This window comes from Cydia splendana, chromosome 2 (assembly GCF_910591565.1).
Source record: "Cydia splendana chromosome 2, ilCydSple1.2, whole genome shotgun sequence".
NCBI lineage: Eukaryota > Metazoa > Arthropoda > Insecta > Lepidoptera > Tortricidae > Cydia > Cydia splendana.
In genome coordinates, this window is record NC_085961.1 from 4,421,011 (window position 1) to 4,441,267 (window position 20,257).

A 20,257-nucleotide genomic window follows, 5' to 3' on the forward strand; every position below is an offset into this window, starting at 1 on the left:
TCTGTCTGTCTTTGACTTTATCGAAACAGTTTTGTTACGCAAGCGCTAAAATCGATTTTAGACTTGATTTCATTAGTTCGATTTCCTAAAAAGCATGCTACCGTATGGTAGCATGCTTTTAGGAGTATATCGAGCTAGTATAGGGGTATCCCTATACTAGCTCGATATAGGGTGTTTCTTCGGGTAAAGCGAATTAAACTATCACGCTCCTAGACATCACGTGGGACACGCGGCACAACACCCCGATTGAAAGTTTTCTTTTTCGCGACATACAGGCCTGCCTTGCTGCCGAGTTTCTCGCAGAAATGAGACTCAATGCCTCCTGTTCAGTCTCAAACTCGCAAACTTTAGTTCATGGAGGAAGGTGACACCTTCGCAGTCCCCAGCAACACGAACCTGCCGAAAGCCTCGCGCCACTTTCTTCCTCATCTTATGCAAGCAGTCCGTTACAACCTCCAATATTGGTAGACAATGTACGAGGTAAGGCCCTTACAGTGAAGAGTAACCGTTAACGGGCCACATCTGCAGCGCTGACGACAGAAGTGTAAACATACAACCGCACCACTACAGTATACATAAAACGACAGCGACACTACATCCCCTCCGTTACCACGGCTGTCGCAAAAACTGCTGATGCCAGCAGATCGTCTACAGGTCGCGCTGGTTCCTTGCTACTTACCAGGTCGGTACAACCCCCGAGGGCGACGGTTTATCAAGAATTCACTGCGCGCCCGAGTGGCAGCTATGCCCAGAAGCCGCCGATACTATCTGCGCCTGATAGGCGCCTTGTTGGCCAGCCTCCGATTTCGAGAGCCTTCGCACTGTGTCACGGTATTTCTTAACAGACTCTTTGAACTGCTACCACGTCTCTTCTGGCAGCTGCCGGTGATACGACTTGGTATGGATGTCTCCACCTCCCAGCCTAGTCTGCTACCTGTGACGGCGTGATAAGGAGAGCCTTCACGCAGCTGTGGTAAGCTTGCAATTTACTGGCGGTCCTAGTGAACACAGCGTCAGACCGCCCTCCCGCCCGCCCGACCGCCCTCCTGTCAGATAGGACGCTCCAACACCGAGCTGGCGTGACTGGCGCATGCATGCAACATGCCAAGGGCTAACGCTACATAACGAACGAGACGCAACTCTCTAGGCCGCCTGTACGCCCACAATGTAGAAATGGTCTTCATGGTGCATCAAAAATAAGATCGACTGCCAGGTACCTCTAATATCCAGTGAAGTAGCGAGCTATCTCAGACATATATTTCTATTGCCCATGTTAGCTTTCAGAACGAGACTTGTTCATAAGCCTGTAACAAGCGCTGTATGTGAACCACTATCGGACACTATGCCTTCTTCCAACGCCATTAATAGCGAGACCAGCGCCTCCCAAACCACCAGCTTGGGACGCGAGAAATCTACTTGCCCTAATTTGAATAGCCCTACAACGTACCTATATAGAAGAGCTGCCGCATTTTTACTGTTAGCATCAGGCCGCAGGGTCAATGACCTTACTCTACTATACTGTAGCCCGGGCAATTACATAGATAACGTTCACGCTATTATTTTGTGTCCGAAATTCGGCTCTAAACCAGATAACGTGTCTTACCGATTGGACTCTTAGAAGCTCCGGAATAAAGTATAGACCCAGTAAGTAGGTAGTCTGGGTACGTCAACTTGTGAGAATTACACAAAATGTTAGGGGACACTGCGCTTTCAGCCACAGTCTCATCCAAGCCGGCCTCGCTTAAGATTGCTTTCGATCCACGATGTACTTAATCACTAAATTGGCTGGAAATCTATCCAATTAGCGATATTTTGGCTTAAGTTAATTGGGAACATGACTCTTCTTTAGACGATTCTATCGCCGAGATTCTGCGGATTGGATGCGATTTCGAATGAGAAATCTCTCAAACCAGTTTAACGTCAGATTCGAACCTGGGATTACAATTTAAATTCACAACTTCCTGTAATGCATCATTATGATTTCATGGGTTGCAATAAGGCGTATATATTTATTCTTTCTCTGAGTTCTATGACAGTAGGTGTAGCCCTAACGCTTGCGCGCCCGCTGACTCGCCACCAGGAGATAATAAACAGGTCTCAATGAACATCTCTGACGTAGAGTACGGAACACATAATATAAAAATTTTACCTTCCAATAAAATTGATATTATGTTTCCTTCTACGTCAGAGATGTGAGCAATGCCTTCCTGGCAGGCTACTAGGCTACTTTTATGCCGACGGTACTTCTCCTCAACAATGACATGGTGGCGGCGAGTCGCGGGAAGGGAGCAACGGATTGCAGTGAGGGGAAGCGGAACAACGTCACGGCGTGGGGCGGAGCGACTACATAGACGCTAGCGGCATCTATCGGTCACCGATCGCGTTACTCTCTCAATGAACATCTCTGACGTAGAAGGAAACATAATATCAATTTTATTGGAAGGTAAAATTTTTATATTTGTAACTGTTTATGGGATTTAATCAATAAATATAAAAGTTTATCACGGAACTGCTCTAAATTTACTTTTCTTAAAACCTGAGTATGACGTGACTGAACCTAAACTAAACTATGCTAACAACAAGTGTCTAGCAGTGCAGGAGGTGAACATTCACACAAATGAACAAACACAAAGTTATTGTCAAACGATTGCTTCTGTTTTTAAACGAATGCGCGACAACGATTGCAAAGAACATTTAACATTGAAAAATACATTCAAAATTGTAATAAATGCTTCGAAAATGACTAGTGTTGGTAGATCCGAAACTTGGGAGTCACTTTTCAGACTCGACATAGTTTTCTATAGTGTCATTAATTTTAAGCTCGAGTTTTTTAAAAATTGGTAAAGATTAGATTCTTCCATAAAGACTGCAGTCTGCATTTAAATAAAAGTAAATAAACAATTTGTACATTTTCGGGTAGTTATAACATTTTTTGGTTAACCAACCAAATACAAAACCCCCTGGATCAATCACTGAACGAACCTGACTTTAACCTACATTATTAGATCATGTAATGTTTTCATCTACCCTCAACTGGCTTAAGGAGCCATTTGAGGGTAGATTTTGTTTACTTTTATTTAAATACTTACATAAAGATACAGAGTAAAGTTTAAAATAGTATTTGTCGTATGATGATAAATGACTAAAGTCATTTCAAGTCAAGCTTCATAATACTGAAAAGGAATCTCGACTCCATACAGTTTCGTCAAACTAAATTGAGATCTTAAACGTAGACTCACAAGTCTCGAATCAATACCAAGACTAAAATGACACAACTAGGGTAAACTAACCAATGATTGCCCTTTAAAGAGTAATTTATCCCTATTTTGTAAGAAAGTTGCCACTCTCTTCGACCACGTGAACTGACGCGCGCGGCTACAGCTTAATATCAACCTTCGTGCATTGCGACAACGTTCAAAATGGCATGCCGCGCATGATAGGGTATATACAATGTCGGAAGGGACCAATTATTAGATGGGCCAAAATCAGTAGATATAGTTTACCCTACATAACGATTACATCGAAAACTCGTTCGATGATTTGATGATATTTCACAAATTAAAGCTCTTAACATATATCATTTGTGTTGTTCTATATAAAATGGTTGTCTCTGATATCGGTGCTTCATATGATTATAACACATTTTTATACGGATCAACACATTTATATTAAAGTTTTTTTTTAAGTAAGTACTATATTTGCCTAAGCCCATGGAAGTTTGAAATCCAATAGTTTTAAAATATACAATTTCAAACAGTAACCAAACATTTTGTTGACTGCTAACACTAAATAATAAATTAAATTTTCATTGGTTCCATAGCATCCCCTAGTCGACATTACATACAAAAGTCTAATAATTTCCTCTAAAGTAGTCTATTTTTAATATATCTATGGTTGCGGTGTTGCTACATGTAAAGTAAGGACGCTAAGCACAAATAATGTCGTATATTGACCTGCCATTTCCTATCTCTATCGCACGCGGGCCATTTTATTTAAAGTTGTCCCCTACACTTTTTTTTCAAAATTGGGATTTTTTATGTTATTTCTACTCAGAATCATGAGCTCTTTTGATCCTAATAGGAGACAAAAAGTGTCCCAAGATTTCCATACATTTTTCGATCTTTCCACTTCGAAACCGCCATACAAAGTCTATGGAAAAATGGGAAAAAACATTGGGAGAGTTTTTTTCTCCTATTAGGATAGAAAGAGCTCGTGATTCTGAATAGAAATAACATAAAAAATTCCAATTTTGAAAAAAAAGTGTAGGGGACAACTTTAAATAATGGCCCACGCGCGTAATTATATTGCTGTCTCGCCCATGATGCCGATAGTTCTATGCCATTGTGCGAGCGGGTCAGCAATATAATTACACGCGTGCGATAGAGATAGGAAATGTCGGGTTAATGTACGAAATTCCTCGTGCTTAGCTTCCTTACTTTAAAACACTTTCCCCTTATCCATAAACGCGCTACAAACCTCAATTAGCTAATAATCGTTTGTCCTTATCTGTTATTTTAACTTATGTATTTGAAAGAAAGGGATAAAACATAATTTAACTAAATCAGGCCCGTAACGTTTTATGAATAAGGGGGTTTGTAATTTAGACATAAAAGTGTTATAAGCATTAAATACGAATTAAACTTTGCTAAGAACGGAATTGATGCGTATACTCATATGATATTTGGTAACACCGGTCAGTTTTAACGTTTTCAACAGTTAAAGTACCTAATGAATACTTACTCAAAATACTGATTTCCTAAAAATAACTTCTAAGCACATTTTGCCAGTAAACTGAGAAATCAACCTTTCCCCGCAGTTACCCCAATGTAAAGGTACATTTCAATAAGTCATCAATCCTCTAAAAACAAGGTATTAGTGGAACTAATGGAACGGTCCGTCGCAACTTGAATCTTTTTTAAAAACAAATCAAAATTCAACAGGGAGTACTACTGCAATGTTCTGCCGCCAGAGTGCATCACTGGCAGAAACGGTAAACCATAGAGTAACTTATGCGTAGTATACGCTGTAAACAGTTTTTTGACATGTTTTCACATTATTTGTTACGAATAAACATATGACATTGATGCATTAAGGCAGTTTGTTTCTGTTTGTGCCAGTGGCGCCCTCTACGCAAGGTTTTCGTTCTGTATTCCAAAGACCTTACGTGTACAAAGGGTCGGTAAAGTTGTTAGTGTAATGTCTACGTGGGACGCCGGACGTCGTCGACTTGAATGAGCTGTTCGATTGGTATGAGGGACAGCTCGCCGCCGAGTATCGGGGCCGGGCCACCCTGGGAAATAATGATGGGCCATTTTATTTAAAGCTACTGTAACGTAGAGGCTCCAGTGCCCGACACAGCTCCGATACCGTAAACTGGGGTTACCTTGATTCCTGGGGTAACCTTGATCGTCGATTTTAAAACCATAAGGAGTTGGTTTCTGGCCACTTTTATCATGTATTTCTATTAAGGTCGCCACATCATAAAATTCTTAAGTACGCGTTCAAAAATCAACTGCCTATTCCTCAAAAATCGATGATCACCCCACGAATCAAATCAAAGTTTACGGTAATCGACATTTTCAATCATAATGTCATAGCAATAAAGTTGACAGCAATGTGTCGAATATTGGGTCTTAACATGTCGATTATTGGGGTGTTTACGCTACTCATTTTTTATTTGAATATTTTTATGTTATTTATTCTCAGAATGACGAGCTCTGAATGACCCATAACTGACATGGGTGAACATACTACTACGGAGCGCACGTTTTACCCAATAAGGTCATGTCTCTCTGGATAAAACTGTCATAACAGTAAGTACTCACCAACAGAAGTCAAAATTACAAGCCATAAGAAGCCACCTCTTATCTTCGCAGGACTGCAATTCGCATTAAAAACACAAAATGTAAGTACTCACCATGCCATACTTGTCGGGGGTGACCGCGGGTACATTGCTCGCAGGTGCATGTTTTTCAGCCGCTGCTTCGCGCGCCTTGCGCAGACCCAATGAGAATACTGCTACGGAGCGTACTCGCTTCACTAGCAACGCCTTGGCTCGCGATCGACCTGTTTCATTTAATGGTACATGATTCGAAGAAATGAAATTGCCTATTGAAATCGCAGACGAAAATAAAAGCACAATGTGGCTTTTTAGAACAAAAAGTGCGAACGACGGGTAGACGTAGGAATCGGAGACAATAATGTGACGAAGATGCACTATATGCACTGCTCGTATTAAAAGACAAATAGGTATACGAATGGCAAGAAGGCATCGCAAGTACCTTTGTCCTTAGGTTTGTCATCCTCGCTCGACGTGGCGCTAGCATCGATAGATGGCGCGGCCGAAGGCACCGCGTTCAGGTCCGGCTCTGACCCGCCTGCGCTTACGCTGCCGCTCAGCTCCTGACAACATGGAAAACTTTTATATCACTCCTAATCCCTTTTTAGGGTTCCGTATCCAAAGGGTAAAAACGGCACCCTATTACTAAGATTCCACTGTCCGTCTGTCTGTCACCAGGCAGTTGAAATTTTCACAGATGATGTATTTCTGTTGCCGCTATAACAAGAAACACTAAAAACAGAATATAATAAATATTTAAGTGGGCTCCCATGCATACAACAAACGTGATTTTTTTTGCCATTTTTTGCGTAGGCAATTGTCACTTTGGTGAAATTGGTGGTGGCCTTATCAGTCGAATTTAGGTGGTGGTTGGCCCATCATCTTAATCCGACGGATAAGCCATATCTCCGGTTTTTGGTAGTGATTGTGATTTAAGGCACCTGTAGCGTAGGGTTGACCAACGGGCGGTGCTGTGTAGGATGAGGAATGCAGTGCGCTGAACGATGCAGAGGCTCATCGCGGAGCCCCCGGACTCCCAGCAGCGATAATGGAGCGCCCGGTGCTGCCTCCTACAATTGAACATGTACCAGGCTTAAGCAAAGCGTTGCCAACGTGATATTCTTTTATCGTAAATAAACGCTACCTAATTGAAAAGCAAAATATACAACGTAATGACAAAACGTTTTTTTTATATGGACTTATGTCTCGGAGTAATTAACAATGGAGCCGCCATGTCTAAAATTTTCGGTACAAAATAGTCTGCCGTTTTTTGCGGGGGAGGGGCACATCAAATGTATAGGTACGTCATGTCAGATAAACGTCAGTCCATACATATGGTTGACATGTCGTTGACCATTGGCCGCCTTTTTTCGACAGAGGGGAACGCCTGTTAATGGCGGCTCCATTGTTAATTACTCCGAGACTTATGTCTGAAATAAAGTGATTTTTTTTAAACGAAGTCGCTTCATTATTTCCATAGATAACTTTTCATTTAGCGTTAACAATTAAAGCGTAGCCTTGGTGTTTTAGTTGTTAAAATGATAATGTGTCTGTTTAATTTAATAATATTTTAAAATGATTTTAAATAGACACTTCCGTTTGTTTTATAAGTCAAATGGTTTCAATAAATTTATTCGATAATATTAAATATTGATCTCTTACTGGGGTTACTAAAAAGGTCTCATAGCGATCTACCGTAAATCGCAATTACGTCGAGAAAGCAAATCGTTGCGAATAGGAAAACGGTTTGCACCAAGGCACCAACCTTAATAACCTCGTTGGCGCCCATGAGATCATGAGAGAGTGACTTATTTAAATATACGATATATAAAACGAATAACGTTTATAGGGTTAAGCATAAGAATTTACCTTTCGACGCAGCGGCTTGGTAGGACTGACATCTTGGAGCAGCTGCAACGACCCCGTGATCACGGGCGGCTCGGCGATCGACGCCGCCTTTGGCCTACAACATGCCGTGAACACAGCTCTAGATACTTCTTTCACTTTTTATACAAAATAAATTGTTAGCTTGACTGAAGTGCTCAAAGTTCAACCGATTTCAGAAAGTTTCCACAAAGAGTCACAAGAAACGCCCCCAAAAAGCCGCACCCATACAATCGAAGTTACGATTACATTTTAAACTAGAGATGTAGTTTTGGCCGAATACCGAATACTCGGCCCCTCTCTCGGCCGAAGCGCCGAATATTCGGCGGCCGAATATTCGACATGACATGCGAAGATTTTGAGTCACAATTATTATGAAAACCGTTCGCCAACAAAGCAAAACCTTTGCTAAGATATATTTTTTGTTGAATAGAATTAATGAATGTTGTAGTCAATCAAATCAGATCCATAGTAAAAATAAAATATTTTCTAATCAACAAATGCTCGAAAAAGGGTCTTCATATTTAACAACTTTCCAAGAATACATTTTAAATATTAAATATACCTAGTTTTATTTTTCTTTTTAGGTAGGTGCAACAGATATTTGGTATTCGGCCGAATAGTAGGCAACATTCGGTCGAATAGACTGAATACCGAATAGTTGCCGAATATTTGTGCATCTCTATTTTAAACCCACAGCTGTTTCAGCTTGTCACACAGCAACAATTGTAGGTATGGCGTATAGGCGACTATGTTCCCGATACTTTGTAAGCGGATCATCAAAGCATGAACTTTACATTTGGTCAGAAATTTTTAAAGTCAGCCGATTTTATCACACTTTAATAGAATTAGTAATTATTTTCAGTTAAATAAAATCTTATTAAATGAGTGTAGTTAAAATAATGTATGTGCAACAATTAGACAACAGGGCCGGAGTAAGCCAAAGAGGTGGGGCCAAGAAAATGCATAGGTACAGTCAACTGTAAAAATATGGGTGTACAAATCATCTCAAAAATATGTCCCATAACTCTTATGTCAGTGAATTAAGAACTATGGGACATATTTTTGAGTAAGTTGTCTACACCCATATTTTTACAGTTGACTGTACCTACTGTAAGGTAAAAAGTATCTGGAAGAACCCATGCTACCCATAGGATCCTTGGATAATGCGGCCCTGGCAAGGAAGAAGCTACAAAAAAGTGTCTTGGAGGATTATTGAACTTTGCATTCCCTGCAGTGCGTTGATAATAATATCCAGTAGGTACCCGTACCAAGCTGACATAAACGCTAACGTCTACGTAATTTATTTTCTATACATCTCTCTCGCACTAATATGCCAGTAGGAGCGAGATGCGTAAAAAATAAGTAAATTACGTTATCGATAGCGTTTATGTCAATGCCAAACTGGTGGTAACCACAGAGAGGTCGGAAAGCGTTGCTATTTGTTAGTGGTTGGGTTTCCTGATGCCTTCGTCTGTGTACAATAAGTAAATTAGTTTTCATATCTCATGCTCTGAAAGTGGGTCGTTGTTGTTCTAAAAGGTGCGCAGAAAGTGATACGTTTATGCTCTAGCGCAGAAAAGTGGTGTACTCCTCTGCGTCCCCGTCCCATGAACAACTGGGTGGAAACAAAATGGAAAAATAGTGTCTTTATTTCCTCGTCTGGAACAATTGGTAATTCTTTAATTTTACAAATCCCACGTTGATCCTTTTTCTATAAAAAATGATGTAAGTAATTTGTTAAAAACAAATTATTCTTGATTTCTTTCGTTGAATTCTATTTACTCGATTTCATAAAGCGGGAACCAAAAGGAATACACCAAAAATATTTTTTTAAACCTTACGCTTGCGTAAATGAGCAAAGGCAGAATCTTATACAGCCACAGTTAAACGTTTGTACGATATTAAATTGGTTTTTAAAGTTATTTAGAACTATATTCATTAAAATAAAATAAAATACAAGATAAAAGTTTCTTATATTATTAATTAAATTGTTATTTAATATTAAAAATACTTTTATAATATTATGACGTGGTGCGGCGCACCATGGTCGCGGTGCGGTCCGGTAGTCTGTTGCGGCTTTTAGAACGAAAAAGTATAAAATTAAAAAAGTACGAGGCAATCCCGCTGATTTTCATACTATAATGAACAAATTATTTTAAAATTGTTGTAGTTTGTAAAAAAATGTGTGTTTTCGTAAATATTGCAATCTAAATGATTTTCGTTAGGGGTGATTAATCTTCACGCATGTAAAGTCTCCGATTGCAAGTAAGTCCTAAGGAAAAAATCATGGCCGTAGGTTTGTTATGTACTTCAATTACTGATTTTGCGAAATTGCCTTGTCTTGTTTGGTTTCCTCGCATTCGATATGAAAAGTAGAGTGTTTAACTCGGGTGAAAGGCACCGTTTCTGTCTCGGACTATTGGCGCTCTCACTGCGTTCGAGCGCCAAACTACCTCGACAGAAATGGGTGCCTTTCAACCCTTGGTTAACAATCTACTATTTCAGTCGTTTTAATAAGAACTTACAGAAATATTAAGTTACCACACCCTTTCCGACCTCTGTTAATAACATTGGATAGGTATTTATCTTGCGTAAAGATAAGTAATATTTGTAGTAGACGCTTAAGCTTAGAAGAAGAAATATACACGGAGCGCGATATGGAAAAGTAGAGTAAATAATCAAAACTCAGTACTTAAATGGAATATTAAATAGAAGGTTAATAAAAAAAAGCATAGAAGCTACTCCTGAGGGCCTACCGGCAACATCGAAAATCGTTATCTGCCTTTCGCTCTTGCCCATTCGAGCGATAGAGACAGAAATCGATTACAGATGTAGTGCATAATTGTTTTTCATGGTACTTTCTCGGAAACGTTCGTATATGTCATTCTACTTCAGTCAACGTCAGTACTTTTTGTACCGAGACTGACTGAAATAGCAACACACGTTCGTACGTTTCCGTGAAAATACGATGGAAGATAATTATGCACTACATCTGTATCGATTTTCGATGTTGGCTGTAGGTCCTCTGAATCAGAAAAACTTTCAAATCACAAGAAGACCATATAAAATATATTTAGTTAAAAATTACCTTTGTGTCTCGTACATTTGTATACTTTGAGGTATATTAAAAAAAAATAGGGTCAAAACAAACTATGCTTATAGTTAAAAACATTTATTGCAAATTAATATGAACAAAAAAATAATACGAGCGTTACATTTTAAAAACGAAATTGAGGTAAATAATAAGATCATTAGTTAAAGTATTGTTCTTAACTACACACCGATCCAGGCATTACTTGTACCAAATTAACTGAAAAGAAAAACAAAAAACCAAAATTAAAACTTTTAGCTTTATAACATTCCCTAGGCTAAGTCATGCACATAGAAAATATTGTCTTTTGAGCTTAAATTTTTATATTAAGATATTATATTTTAAATTAAACAAAAATACCAAGTGACTAAGTCGTTCGACCAGTAATAAAATTCCATCTTAGATACCAAATAAATATATAATATACTACTGAACGAATGACCGATTCACGTGGTTTTTTTGATTTACCTACAAATATTCTTTAACAACCGAATGAAATTTGCTAGTATTTTAGTTTAAAGTGTTTATTGGTGATGTTGAATTCTCTCCTCTAAAATTAGTTACTTATGCGTCTTTTAAAAAAGCTTTTAGATTTAAAATGTTTGTTTGTTTTTACGCTCACAAACATATTCAATAGAACACTTACAGAAACTGATAAATCACACTTATTTTAAGTAACAAATAATTTGCAGTTGAAAAAAGTAAAACGTAGTCACGTTTACTGAAAACATTCAACAGCAGGCAAGATACGGTTGCTTGCTCAGCACGCCTGTTTTCATGCAATAAATATATATTAGCTGTGCCAATTTCTGAACCATCTAATATATAATCTTGTCAGGCTTTACTATGTGGCTAACTAGTCATTCAACCATTCCCATTCAGCAACTCACTCACAGCTCTGACCTGACTGCTGCTCGGGCGTGGTGGGGGTGATGGTGCGGGGGTGTTGCGCGAGAACGGACGCACGTCGTCCACCGACTATATGTTCTAAGCTAACTACCGTGGCTAACTAGTCATTCAACCATTCCCATTCAGCAACTCACTCACAGCTCTGACCTGACTGCTGCTCGGGCGTGGTGGGGGTGATGGTGCGGGGGTGTTGCGCGAGGACGGACGCACGTCGTCCACCGACTATATATTCTAAGCTAACTACCGTGGCTAACTAGTAATTCAACCATTCCCATTCAGCAACTCACTCACAGCTCTGACCTGACTGATGCTCAGGTGTGCTGGAGGTGATGGTGCGGGGGGGTGTTGCGCGAGGACGGACGCACGTCGTCCACCGACTATATATTCTAAGCTAACTACCGTGGCTAACTAGTCATTCAACCATTCCCATTCAACAACTCACTCACAGCTCTGACCTGAAGGGCGGGATCTCTGGTATCTTGCCGATGTTGATCTTCTTTTTCTCCGGCGGCTTGTCCTGCTGTTTGGGCGTCGTGGGGGTGATGGTACGCGGGGTGTTGCGGGAGGAGGGGCGCATGTCGTCCACGGATGGATATTCCGACTGGGAAATGATAAGGTTTTTGATGAGAACTGTATGACTAATAAAAACTGAACGTTTATTTGTGAAAACCTAATTTATCAATTTAAAGGGGCCCATAGATAACCAGTTCGTCGGAAGATATCAGCCTGTCAGTTAAACGCAAAAGCTGACAGTTCCGAACAACTGACAGGCTGATATCGTCCGGCGGTCTGGTAATTAGTGGGCCCCTTCACCTTTTGCGATTAACTGACAGGCTGATATCGTCCGGCGGTCTGGTAATTAGTGGGCCCCTTCATCTTTTGCGGTTAACTGACAGGCTGATATCGTCCGGCGAACTGATAATCTGTGGGCCCCTTGATTCAAGGTTAATGTGTTGAAGACTGTCTCAAGTGAGGACACTAAGCATGAAGAATTTCATACATTGTTCCGCCATGTCCTATCTCTATCGCACGCATAATTATATATTTTTATCTATTTAGAGGATAATGTTAGGAATAGTACTGGCGCAGTCCGGTAGGATACAAATTAAAAATTATTATGGTAGTTACCATAAGTGGTGCGTGGGCGTTCTTGATGGCCTCTCGTCGCTGGAACTCCACTTTGGCCATCTCGGTGGCGAGCCAGCCGGGGATTTCCGGGATAGCGAGTCGGAGGGCGAGCACTATCATGAGGATCAGATGCTGGAAAACAATAAGCTTAACTATAAAATATTTTTCTTAAAAACGTTTGGGAAATTTGACTTTGTTAGTTACAATTAGCTAGTATAGTATATGGACAGTAAATTAGATAGAAATAAAAGACATTGCAGGCTGGATTTAGCTGATAACAAAGGTGCATTTCGTTGTTGTCAAGGTAAAAACCTTTTAAAAATTGAAACGGTCCTATAACAAGAAGGGATCGCTCCTAAATAGAAAAAACGGTACTTTGGTATAATTGATACATATTAATTACAGTAGTTTTAGTATTGGAATCGCAAGCTCGTTCGTTGAAAATTAACACTAAGCCAGTAACTACTATGCACTTCGCAGCTTCGACAATAATTTACTATTAATTCTACAAAAGCTGACCTTCACCGTCCATGGTATGCACGATTTCATTAATATATACGATTTTTGAAGTACCATACCTCAAGCGCTACGATGACCAGTATAGTCTGAGCCGGGGTAGCGTCCGGTAGCAGCCTGTGTACGGGTCCCGACAAGCCAATCAGAGCGCAGTTCACTAGTACGGCCACAGCCACCATAGCTTCCATCGCGCTCTGAAAAATACACAAATATTCTTTAGAAATAAAAATGGGGCAATATAGCCAAAAAAGTAAGTAAAAGTCGCAGAAAAAGGCCTTTCAGCGTCCGTGTTAGTCGGCGAAATTCCTTTTAAATTTTTATTACTCGTAAAGCATATTTAGCCATGGACTCTCCAGATTCATAAAGACTGCTCTCTTTGTTGCTAATGGACTGAAGTATGTTATAGCCCGAGATGGTGACAGACAAATAACATGGGAAGTTGACAATATCTCGCTCGATCGCTATAACAAGCGGGACTGAAAAAAGGCGCGGGATCCCAGAATTGGATGCCCTAGTAGGACAGTCACCTGCCAGCTGCCGATGCTGCTCACTCTCTCGCCGAACGGCCGCTGCGCCACGTGGCACATCTTGAAAGCGTCGGCGCGGATCTCGGCCGCGTTGTTGAGTTGCGAGCATAACGCTGCCAGTGGGAATGCGAAGAAGAGTACTAGTGTATAGCCTGTAGAGTAGGACAGTCACCTGCCAGCTGCCAATGCTGCTCACTCGCTCGCCGAACGGCCGCTGCGCCACGTGGCACAGCTTAAACGCGTCGGCGCGGATTTCTGCCGCGTTGTTGAGTTGCGCGCATAACGCTGCCAGTGGGAATGCAGAGGAAAATAGAACGACATGCCCCAGCTGTGTGAGCATTTCGAGGTATTCCGCGAACGTGCCTTCGTACTGAAAATTACAATAAAAAAATCAGATCAATATACATACATATAGAGCTAGGATGTGACTCACATGAGGCGTTAAATAGTCGTGTCTTACATTACTAAATTAGGCAGGAGGTGAAATTGACAGAATGGTAAATATTAACTATAGTTAGAATTTCATAATATTACCAAGAGCTCCTGCCAATCGGAAATGTTAAATTCTTCCTATAGACACATATATCATGAATTGCTATCGTAATAACAAAAATATAAAAATCCACCGCACATCGTAAGAAATTTGACGAATCTGGACTACCCAGGTGAACTGTTCCACCGAAAACTAGTTTAGATTTTGAAGAATGCCTTATAGTTCCGAGTAGGTACTAGATTTTGAAGAATGCCTTATAAGAGCATTATAACTAGGTACCTACCTTGAACAGCTGTGATTCAAGTTCCGCTTGATGTATAATTTTCTGACCTACGCTCGTCTCAGAGTCGCGTCTCTCTTCTCCGTTCCCGATTTGACACGGGGTTGGCGTGTCAGTCTTTTTACTGTCGAACAACTCTGTTATTTGTGCCGCTGTTGGGGCTGAAATAAAGAGAATATAAAGGTAATGAGAAACTTACTAAACCTTATTAACCCTCGGCGTACCAGGTGGAAGACACTATTATGTACGAATCTATTATTGTGGAGCAATGTGGAATCATTTAGCATTTATATATTATCTCCTTATTTTTGAGGATATCTTAGTATGCCTAAAATAATATTTTTCATGGTAAAAAAATAATTATTTTTCAATCTTTAATCAAAATAGAGTCTGGGGTCTCTAATACCCCACCTGGTACGCCGAGTGTTAAAAATTCATACAGTCCATCAATGGTAAGTGCAGGGCCGTCTTAAACTATGCTGGGGCCCTTGGGCACATAAGAATTTGGGGCCCTTTTGGAAACTAAAGGAAGCGAATTAAACTAACATTTTTCTACAATCATTTTCTATTTATTATGGGTAAGTAATCAAATTTACTGTTACTGTCTGTCCTCCGGGGCCAGGGAGATTATGAATCGTTATCTGTCATTTTGTAAGAAAGGTATACTTACATAATTTAACTAAATCAGGCCGGTAAAGTTTTATGAATAAGGGGTTAGTTACTGCTTACTTTTCGTAGGACTGAGCGCTCCAAACACGTCGACGCAGATTTTGGCCAACCTCAAGTTCTCAATCAAATAAGGCAGGGCCGACTCTTTCAGGTTGCCTATGATTTGTCTCGTTATAAGCAAAACGGCGAGTTGCTGAAATAGATCACGGTACTTAAAATACATGTAAATCATTAAAAAAAACGGACAAGTGCGAGTCGGACTCGCGCACGAAGGGTTCCGTACCATAATGCAAAAAAAAAAAAAAAAACAAAAAAAAGCAAAAAAAAAAAAACGGTCACCCATCCAAATACTGACCACTCCCGACGTTGCTTAACTTTGGTCAAAAATCACGTTTGTTGTATGGGAGCCCCATTTAAATCTTTATTTTATTCTGTTTTTAGTATTTGTTGTTATAGCGGCAACAGAAATACATCATCTGTGAAAATTTCAACTGTCTAGCTATCACGGTTCGTGAGATACAGCCTGGTGACAGACGGACGGACGGACAGACGGACGGACGGACGGACGGACGGACGGACGGACACCGAAGTCTTAGTAATAGGGTCCCGTTTTACCCTTTGGGTACGGAACCCTAAAAAAAATAACTTGCGGATAGAATATTATACACTGGCAATAAATGATCGACCGAACCTGAACTGTTAACGGTTTTCTAACCTCAACAAGACGGTTCTAACAAATAGAAACTCAATGAGGTTGTGTTGTTGGTACATTTATTAAGTTATCACCTAGCCTAATTCATATAGCTTCGGTCTCCATCATCAAATTAGCTTGATGTTATCATAATATACATTTCATAAGTAAATATACCAAATTTGAACGCAACAAAATGTCAAAAAGTGGTTAAATTCTAATAGGATAAGTTGTCAGTTGTTTCCCGAAACTAAAAAAAAATGTTAAATCTCATAGACTCGCGCACTAAGGCTTCCGTACCATTACGAAAAAACGGCAAAAAATCACGTTTGTTGTATGGGAGCCCCAGCCCCACTTAAATATTTATTTAATTTTGTTTTTAGTATTTGTTGTTATAGCGGCAATATACATATCTGTGTAATACATCATCTGTGAAAATTTCAACTGTCTAGCTATCACGGTTCATGAGATACAGCCTGGTGACAGACAGAGCGACGGACAGCGGATTCTTAGTAAGAGGGTCCCGTTTTTATCCTTTGGTTACGGAACCCAAAAAAATAAGAAATCTAGTGGTACTTGTATATTTACCTCTTTTAATTTATCCATATCCTGAAGATAAAACGCAATGTAGAACAAACTCATGAACGAGTTCACAAATTGAAACTGAAATGGAAAATAAATTATTTAAACACTGTCAGATACAGTCAAACACAATAAAAGCGTACCACGCGTGTACTCATGTTTTCTGTGGTTTCTAAATGAAAAATTATGTGAAATCGAATAAATGTATATTTGGTAAGTTCTTTTACAAAGCTATAGTTACCGATTATAATTAATTTGCATGCTAAATTTAGTAAGCGTTTTAAGATGTTTTAGGCCAAGTTTTGATTGTGACGACATTACCGTGATTTTTAATAGTTCCTGTCCTGTTAAGTATATGACTATCACTATTTTTCTTAGGTAACATTATTTACTGATTTTGGTAAATTATTTTGGTATAATTTGCAAATTATTTATTTAAGAGTAATGTTTATAAGATTAACATTTAAGAGTAAAATAAGACCTTTTGTAAGAAAAGTAGGATTTAATTATATTATAACTTTATACTTACCTATTCAAACGTAATTCAACACATACATATTATATTATTTTCCATCAATACCCGTGTACCTCGCCGGCACGTCTTATATTTTGAAAACAATCAATCCAAAATAATCCAATCAAAACTCGGCCCACTGTCATGCAAAAAAAAAAACCGCGTGCTATGCCAGAAACCCTGTGCATTAAATGATATATCTGTTAATAACCTTTCATTGTCTATGGCAAGCAAAGCGTGGTGATATAGCTCGTCTTTAGCATGGCGTTTAGTTTACAGCTTTTAAATACAAACCAATGCTATTTTCACAATCAGATGGTTCTCATACTTTGTCTCGAGACGATAGTTTTCTGTTCAAAACAAAATCGGGATGTGGCATTTCAGTGTTACCATTTAAAATATATTTGTTGTTTTTTTTGACGTCCAGTCCCATTTGGTAAGCAATAAAAAGAAAATTATACGCTATAAGTTTCCCTCTAATTATATGTAGATTACTTCCTAGCTAGATTACTAAAAAGTATTTAGGTATATAATTTAATTTAACTACTTAGTACAAAATTTAGGATACAGAGTCTATTGTAAAGTGGTGCTAATTTTATAAATAAGTACTATACTGAATTTAAAAGAAATGGGAATCATAGACAAAGTATAGTTCAATATCATGCATAAATATTTCAAATCTATAAGATAGGTACACTATAGGTAAGATAAGGTAGTAATATCACACAAAATGAAACAAATCCACACTTTATAATCCAAACAAAAAACCAAACAGAAAAGATATGTATGAATATCCACATAACATTTACCAATATGAGAAAAGTATTCCATAATTTTTATGATGCATGGGCCAGTGAAAAAAATGTAAAAATAGAATATGTATTATTTCGTTTTCTTAAAAACTCGTTATGACGTGAAATGACATGCAAAAAGATTCACTGCATGCATTGCTGGCCAGTAATTTCCTTGAACAAGTTTAGTTTCACTAAACTGTATATAAACGTCATATATGTACTGGAAAATAAATATTCATTGCTTTCGGCTGACGTCATATGTTTAATAAGTTATATGTTATGATAATATTCATAACCCCTAGACCACACCCGGAAACGGGAGTAATAGTCCGAATTTCTTGAGTATATGCAATCATATATTATGTCTCAGCCGTTTTTCTGAAGGTTAGCTATATTGCTAAAAGTGCCTATCTAAATCACTTCATTACGAAATAGCGAGAGTGTGATGACAGATGAAATATTTTGAAAATTGTAATTTGAAGTATTTCGTACTAAAAATTAGTGTGGATACTAATACATAACCTCCAAAAAACATACTAGAACAGAATTTCATCATACCTTTGTCGTTCAGCCACCTTGCTATCCGGGCGTATGCCTCCTCCTCCAAAAATATTATGATGGCCAAGAATGCCCGTGGCATAAAATTAAAATAACCTATTTTGTTTTCCCACCAATCCTGCAAAAAAAAATCACTGTTATCATAAAATTTTATGCTTTTGGGTCCCAGAGGCCTTTATAAAGCCCTAATTCAAAATTTTTTTTTGGGGATTGCCCTGTTACTGGACTTGTGGTCTCTCTCTACTATACCTGCATGTGCAACAGTGTGAAGGTGATGACAGTAGCGACGACTAGACACAGCAGAGTGACCGGGAAGGACACCCCGTGCCGCCATAATCTGCGTTTCCATGCCGGGTATTCGGGCTCGGGCCGCCCTGTTACTGGACTTGCGCTCATTTCTCCCTGGCAAAAAGAACATTCTAGGTCAGAATTTTGTATAGTATTGCCAGTTAAAAGAGGTATGGACAGTGGTATATCACTCGATTATTCGGGCGCGCTCGGCTCACGTCTGCCTCGGGAAATAATTAGTGAGTAAGGGTGGTATTCCACCTGTTCAATTTCTTCATCCGATGTGTTTTTTTATCTGACATTTTGCTTAATGACAGAGTGAGACGCAATGACATTGGACCAAGATATTGGACAGATGGAATACCACCCTAAGGCAAGCGGCAACGTGTCATTTGACAGTGCGCAATTATTTGTGACAAAACGCAAGTTGTGATGGAATAAAGAAATAAAGATAAATAGATAATGAATATAGATAATAGATAAAGAATTCTGTATGTTGTACTGATTTATATTCTGTAGATAATATAGTAGTCTAAACGAAGATAGGTATTAATAATGTATTCGAGTCATTCTCGAATAAATTGTCAGAAAAATAACTATAAACTTATGACAACATTATTAAAACACCACATAGATTAAGTAAGTCAGATTTTATGGTTACCTGAAATAAAGGCCTCGGCTCCACTAAAAGTTCAGATCTCTGATCCAATGTTCCCCATTTATATGCCAGCGCATTAGAATACCTAAAAACATAAAAAAACATGCTCAATTATAGTTTATTCTTTCAGATAACCATTAAAATTAATCAAACCACGTAACTCTGTAATTCGGCGAAAATGTAAACGAATATGATGATGATAATCGGCACATTACCTCTTCCATGTCTCCAAATAAACACAGGCCCACAATACGTTAAACAAAGAGAATAAAACGTGGGCGATATCCTTCCAATTCTCATTGGCAGTACCCAACCAAATCTGAAAAAGAAAATAATAGGTACATAGACATATATCAACCGACGGAAACGAACGAACGTGCGAACCAACCAGGCGGCCTAGCCAAGGTGACAATCGCTTGCGCTTCGCCATCGAATCGCTTTGTGTCTCTCTATCACTCTTCCATATTAGTGAAGCAGTGACAGGTGCGTTTCGTTCGCTACGTATTATCGATTGGCATGTTGTCTACGGGGCAAGAACTAGAATTCGGGAATGTCATATGGTTGTATGAAGAGATTACAGCTAGAAAAAAAAAACAGTGTTACCGCCATTCGCCAGCAATGCGGTATTGTAACGAAGCTCGCATGCGTTTCTCGCATCGTTTAGTTAAACCTTTAAGCTAGGTAATTTAGGCCAAAACTTACCCAGAACACAAACCCAACGACGGCAGGCACAGTCAGCGAGCGCGTATAGTGCCCCAGCCAAGCGAAGTACATCGCTATCTTCACTCCAAAGTATTCGCTTATTTCATCTGCAAAACAAACATTACATGGAT

The 20,257-nt window shown here is 39.2% G+C and overlaps 1 protein-coding gene across 1 annotated transcript in view; it reads right to left on the reverse strand.

The window, feature by feature from the left end:
• Positions 1 to 5,174: 5,174 nt before the first annotated feature.
• LOC134802045 (anoctamin-8-like) overlaps positions 5,175 to 20,257 on the reverse strand; it is a 30,398-nt gene continuing 15,315 nt past the window's right edge. Inside the window, exons 7-24 of the mRNA XM_063774657.1 lie at positions 20,127 to 20,233; positions 19,640 to 19,743; positions 19,428 to 19,509; positions 18,728 to 18,880; positions 18,479 to 18,596; positions 17,421 to 17,476; positions 16,619 to 16,693; positions 15,400 to 15,532; positions 14,674 to 14,831; positions 14,070 to 14,267; positions 13,433 to 13,564; positions 12,855 to 12,986; positions 12,182 to 12,327; positions 7,709 to 7,802; positions 6,781 to 6,909; positions 6,282 to 6,402; positions 5,918 to 6,066; positions 5,175 to 5,290 (exon numbers count right to left, since the gene is read on the reverse strand). Coding sequence (XP_063630727.1) covers positions 5,201 to 5,290; positions 5,918 to 6,066; positions 6,282 to 6,402; positions 6,781 to 6,909; positions 7,709 to 7,802; positions 12,182 to 12,327; positions 12,855 to 12,986; positions 13,433 to 13,564; positions 14,070 to 14,267; positions 14,674 to 14,831; positions 15,400 to 15,532; positions 16,619 to 16,693; positions 17,421 to 17,476; positions 18,479 to 18,596; positions 18,728 to 18,880; positions 19,428 to 19,509; positions 19,640 to 19,743; positions 20,127 to 20,233 — 2,177 coding nt within the window. The 3' untranslated portion in view covers positions 5,175 to 5,200. The remainder of the gene's footprint in view (positions 5,291 to 5,917; positions 6,067 to 6,281; positions 6,403 to 6,780; positions 6,910 to 7,708; positions 7,803 to 12,181; positions 12,328 to 12,854; positions 12,987 to 13,432; positions 13,565 to 14,069; positions 14,268 to 14,673; positions 14,832 to 15,399; positions 15,533 to 16,618; positions 16,694 to 17,420; positions 17,477 to 18,478; positions 18,597 to 18,727; positions 18,881 to 19,427; positions 19,510 to 19,639; positions 19,744 to 20,126; positions 20,234 to 20,257) is intronic.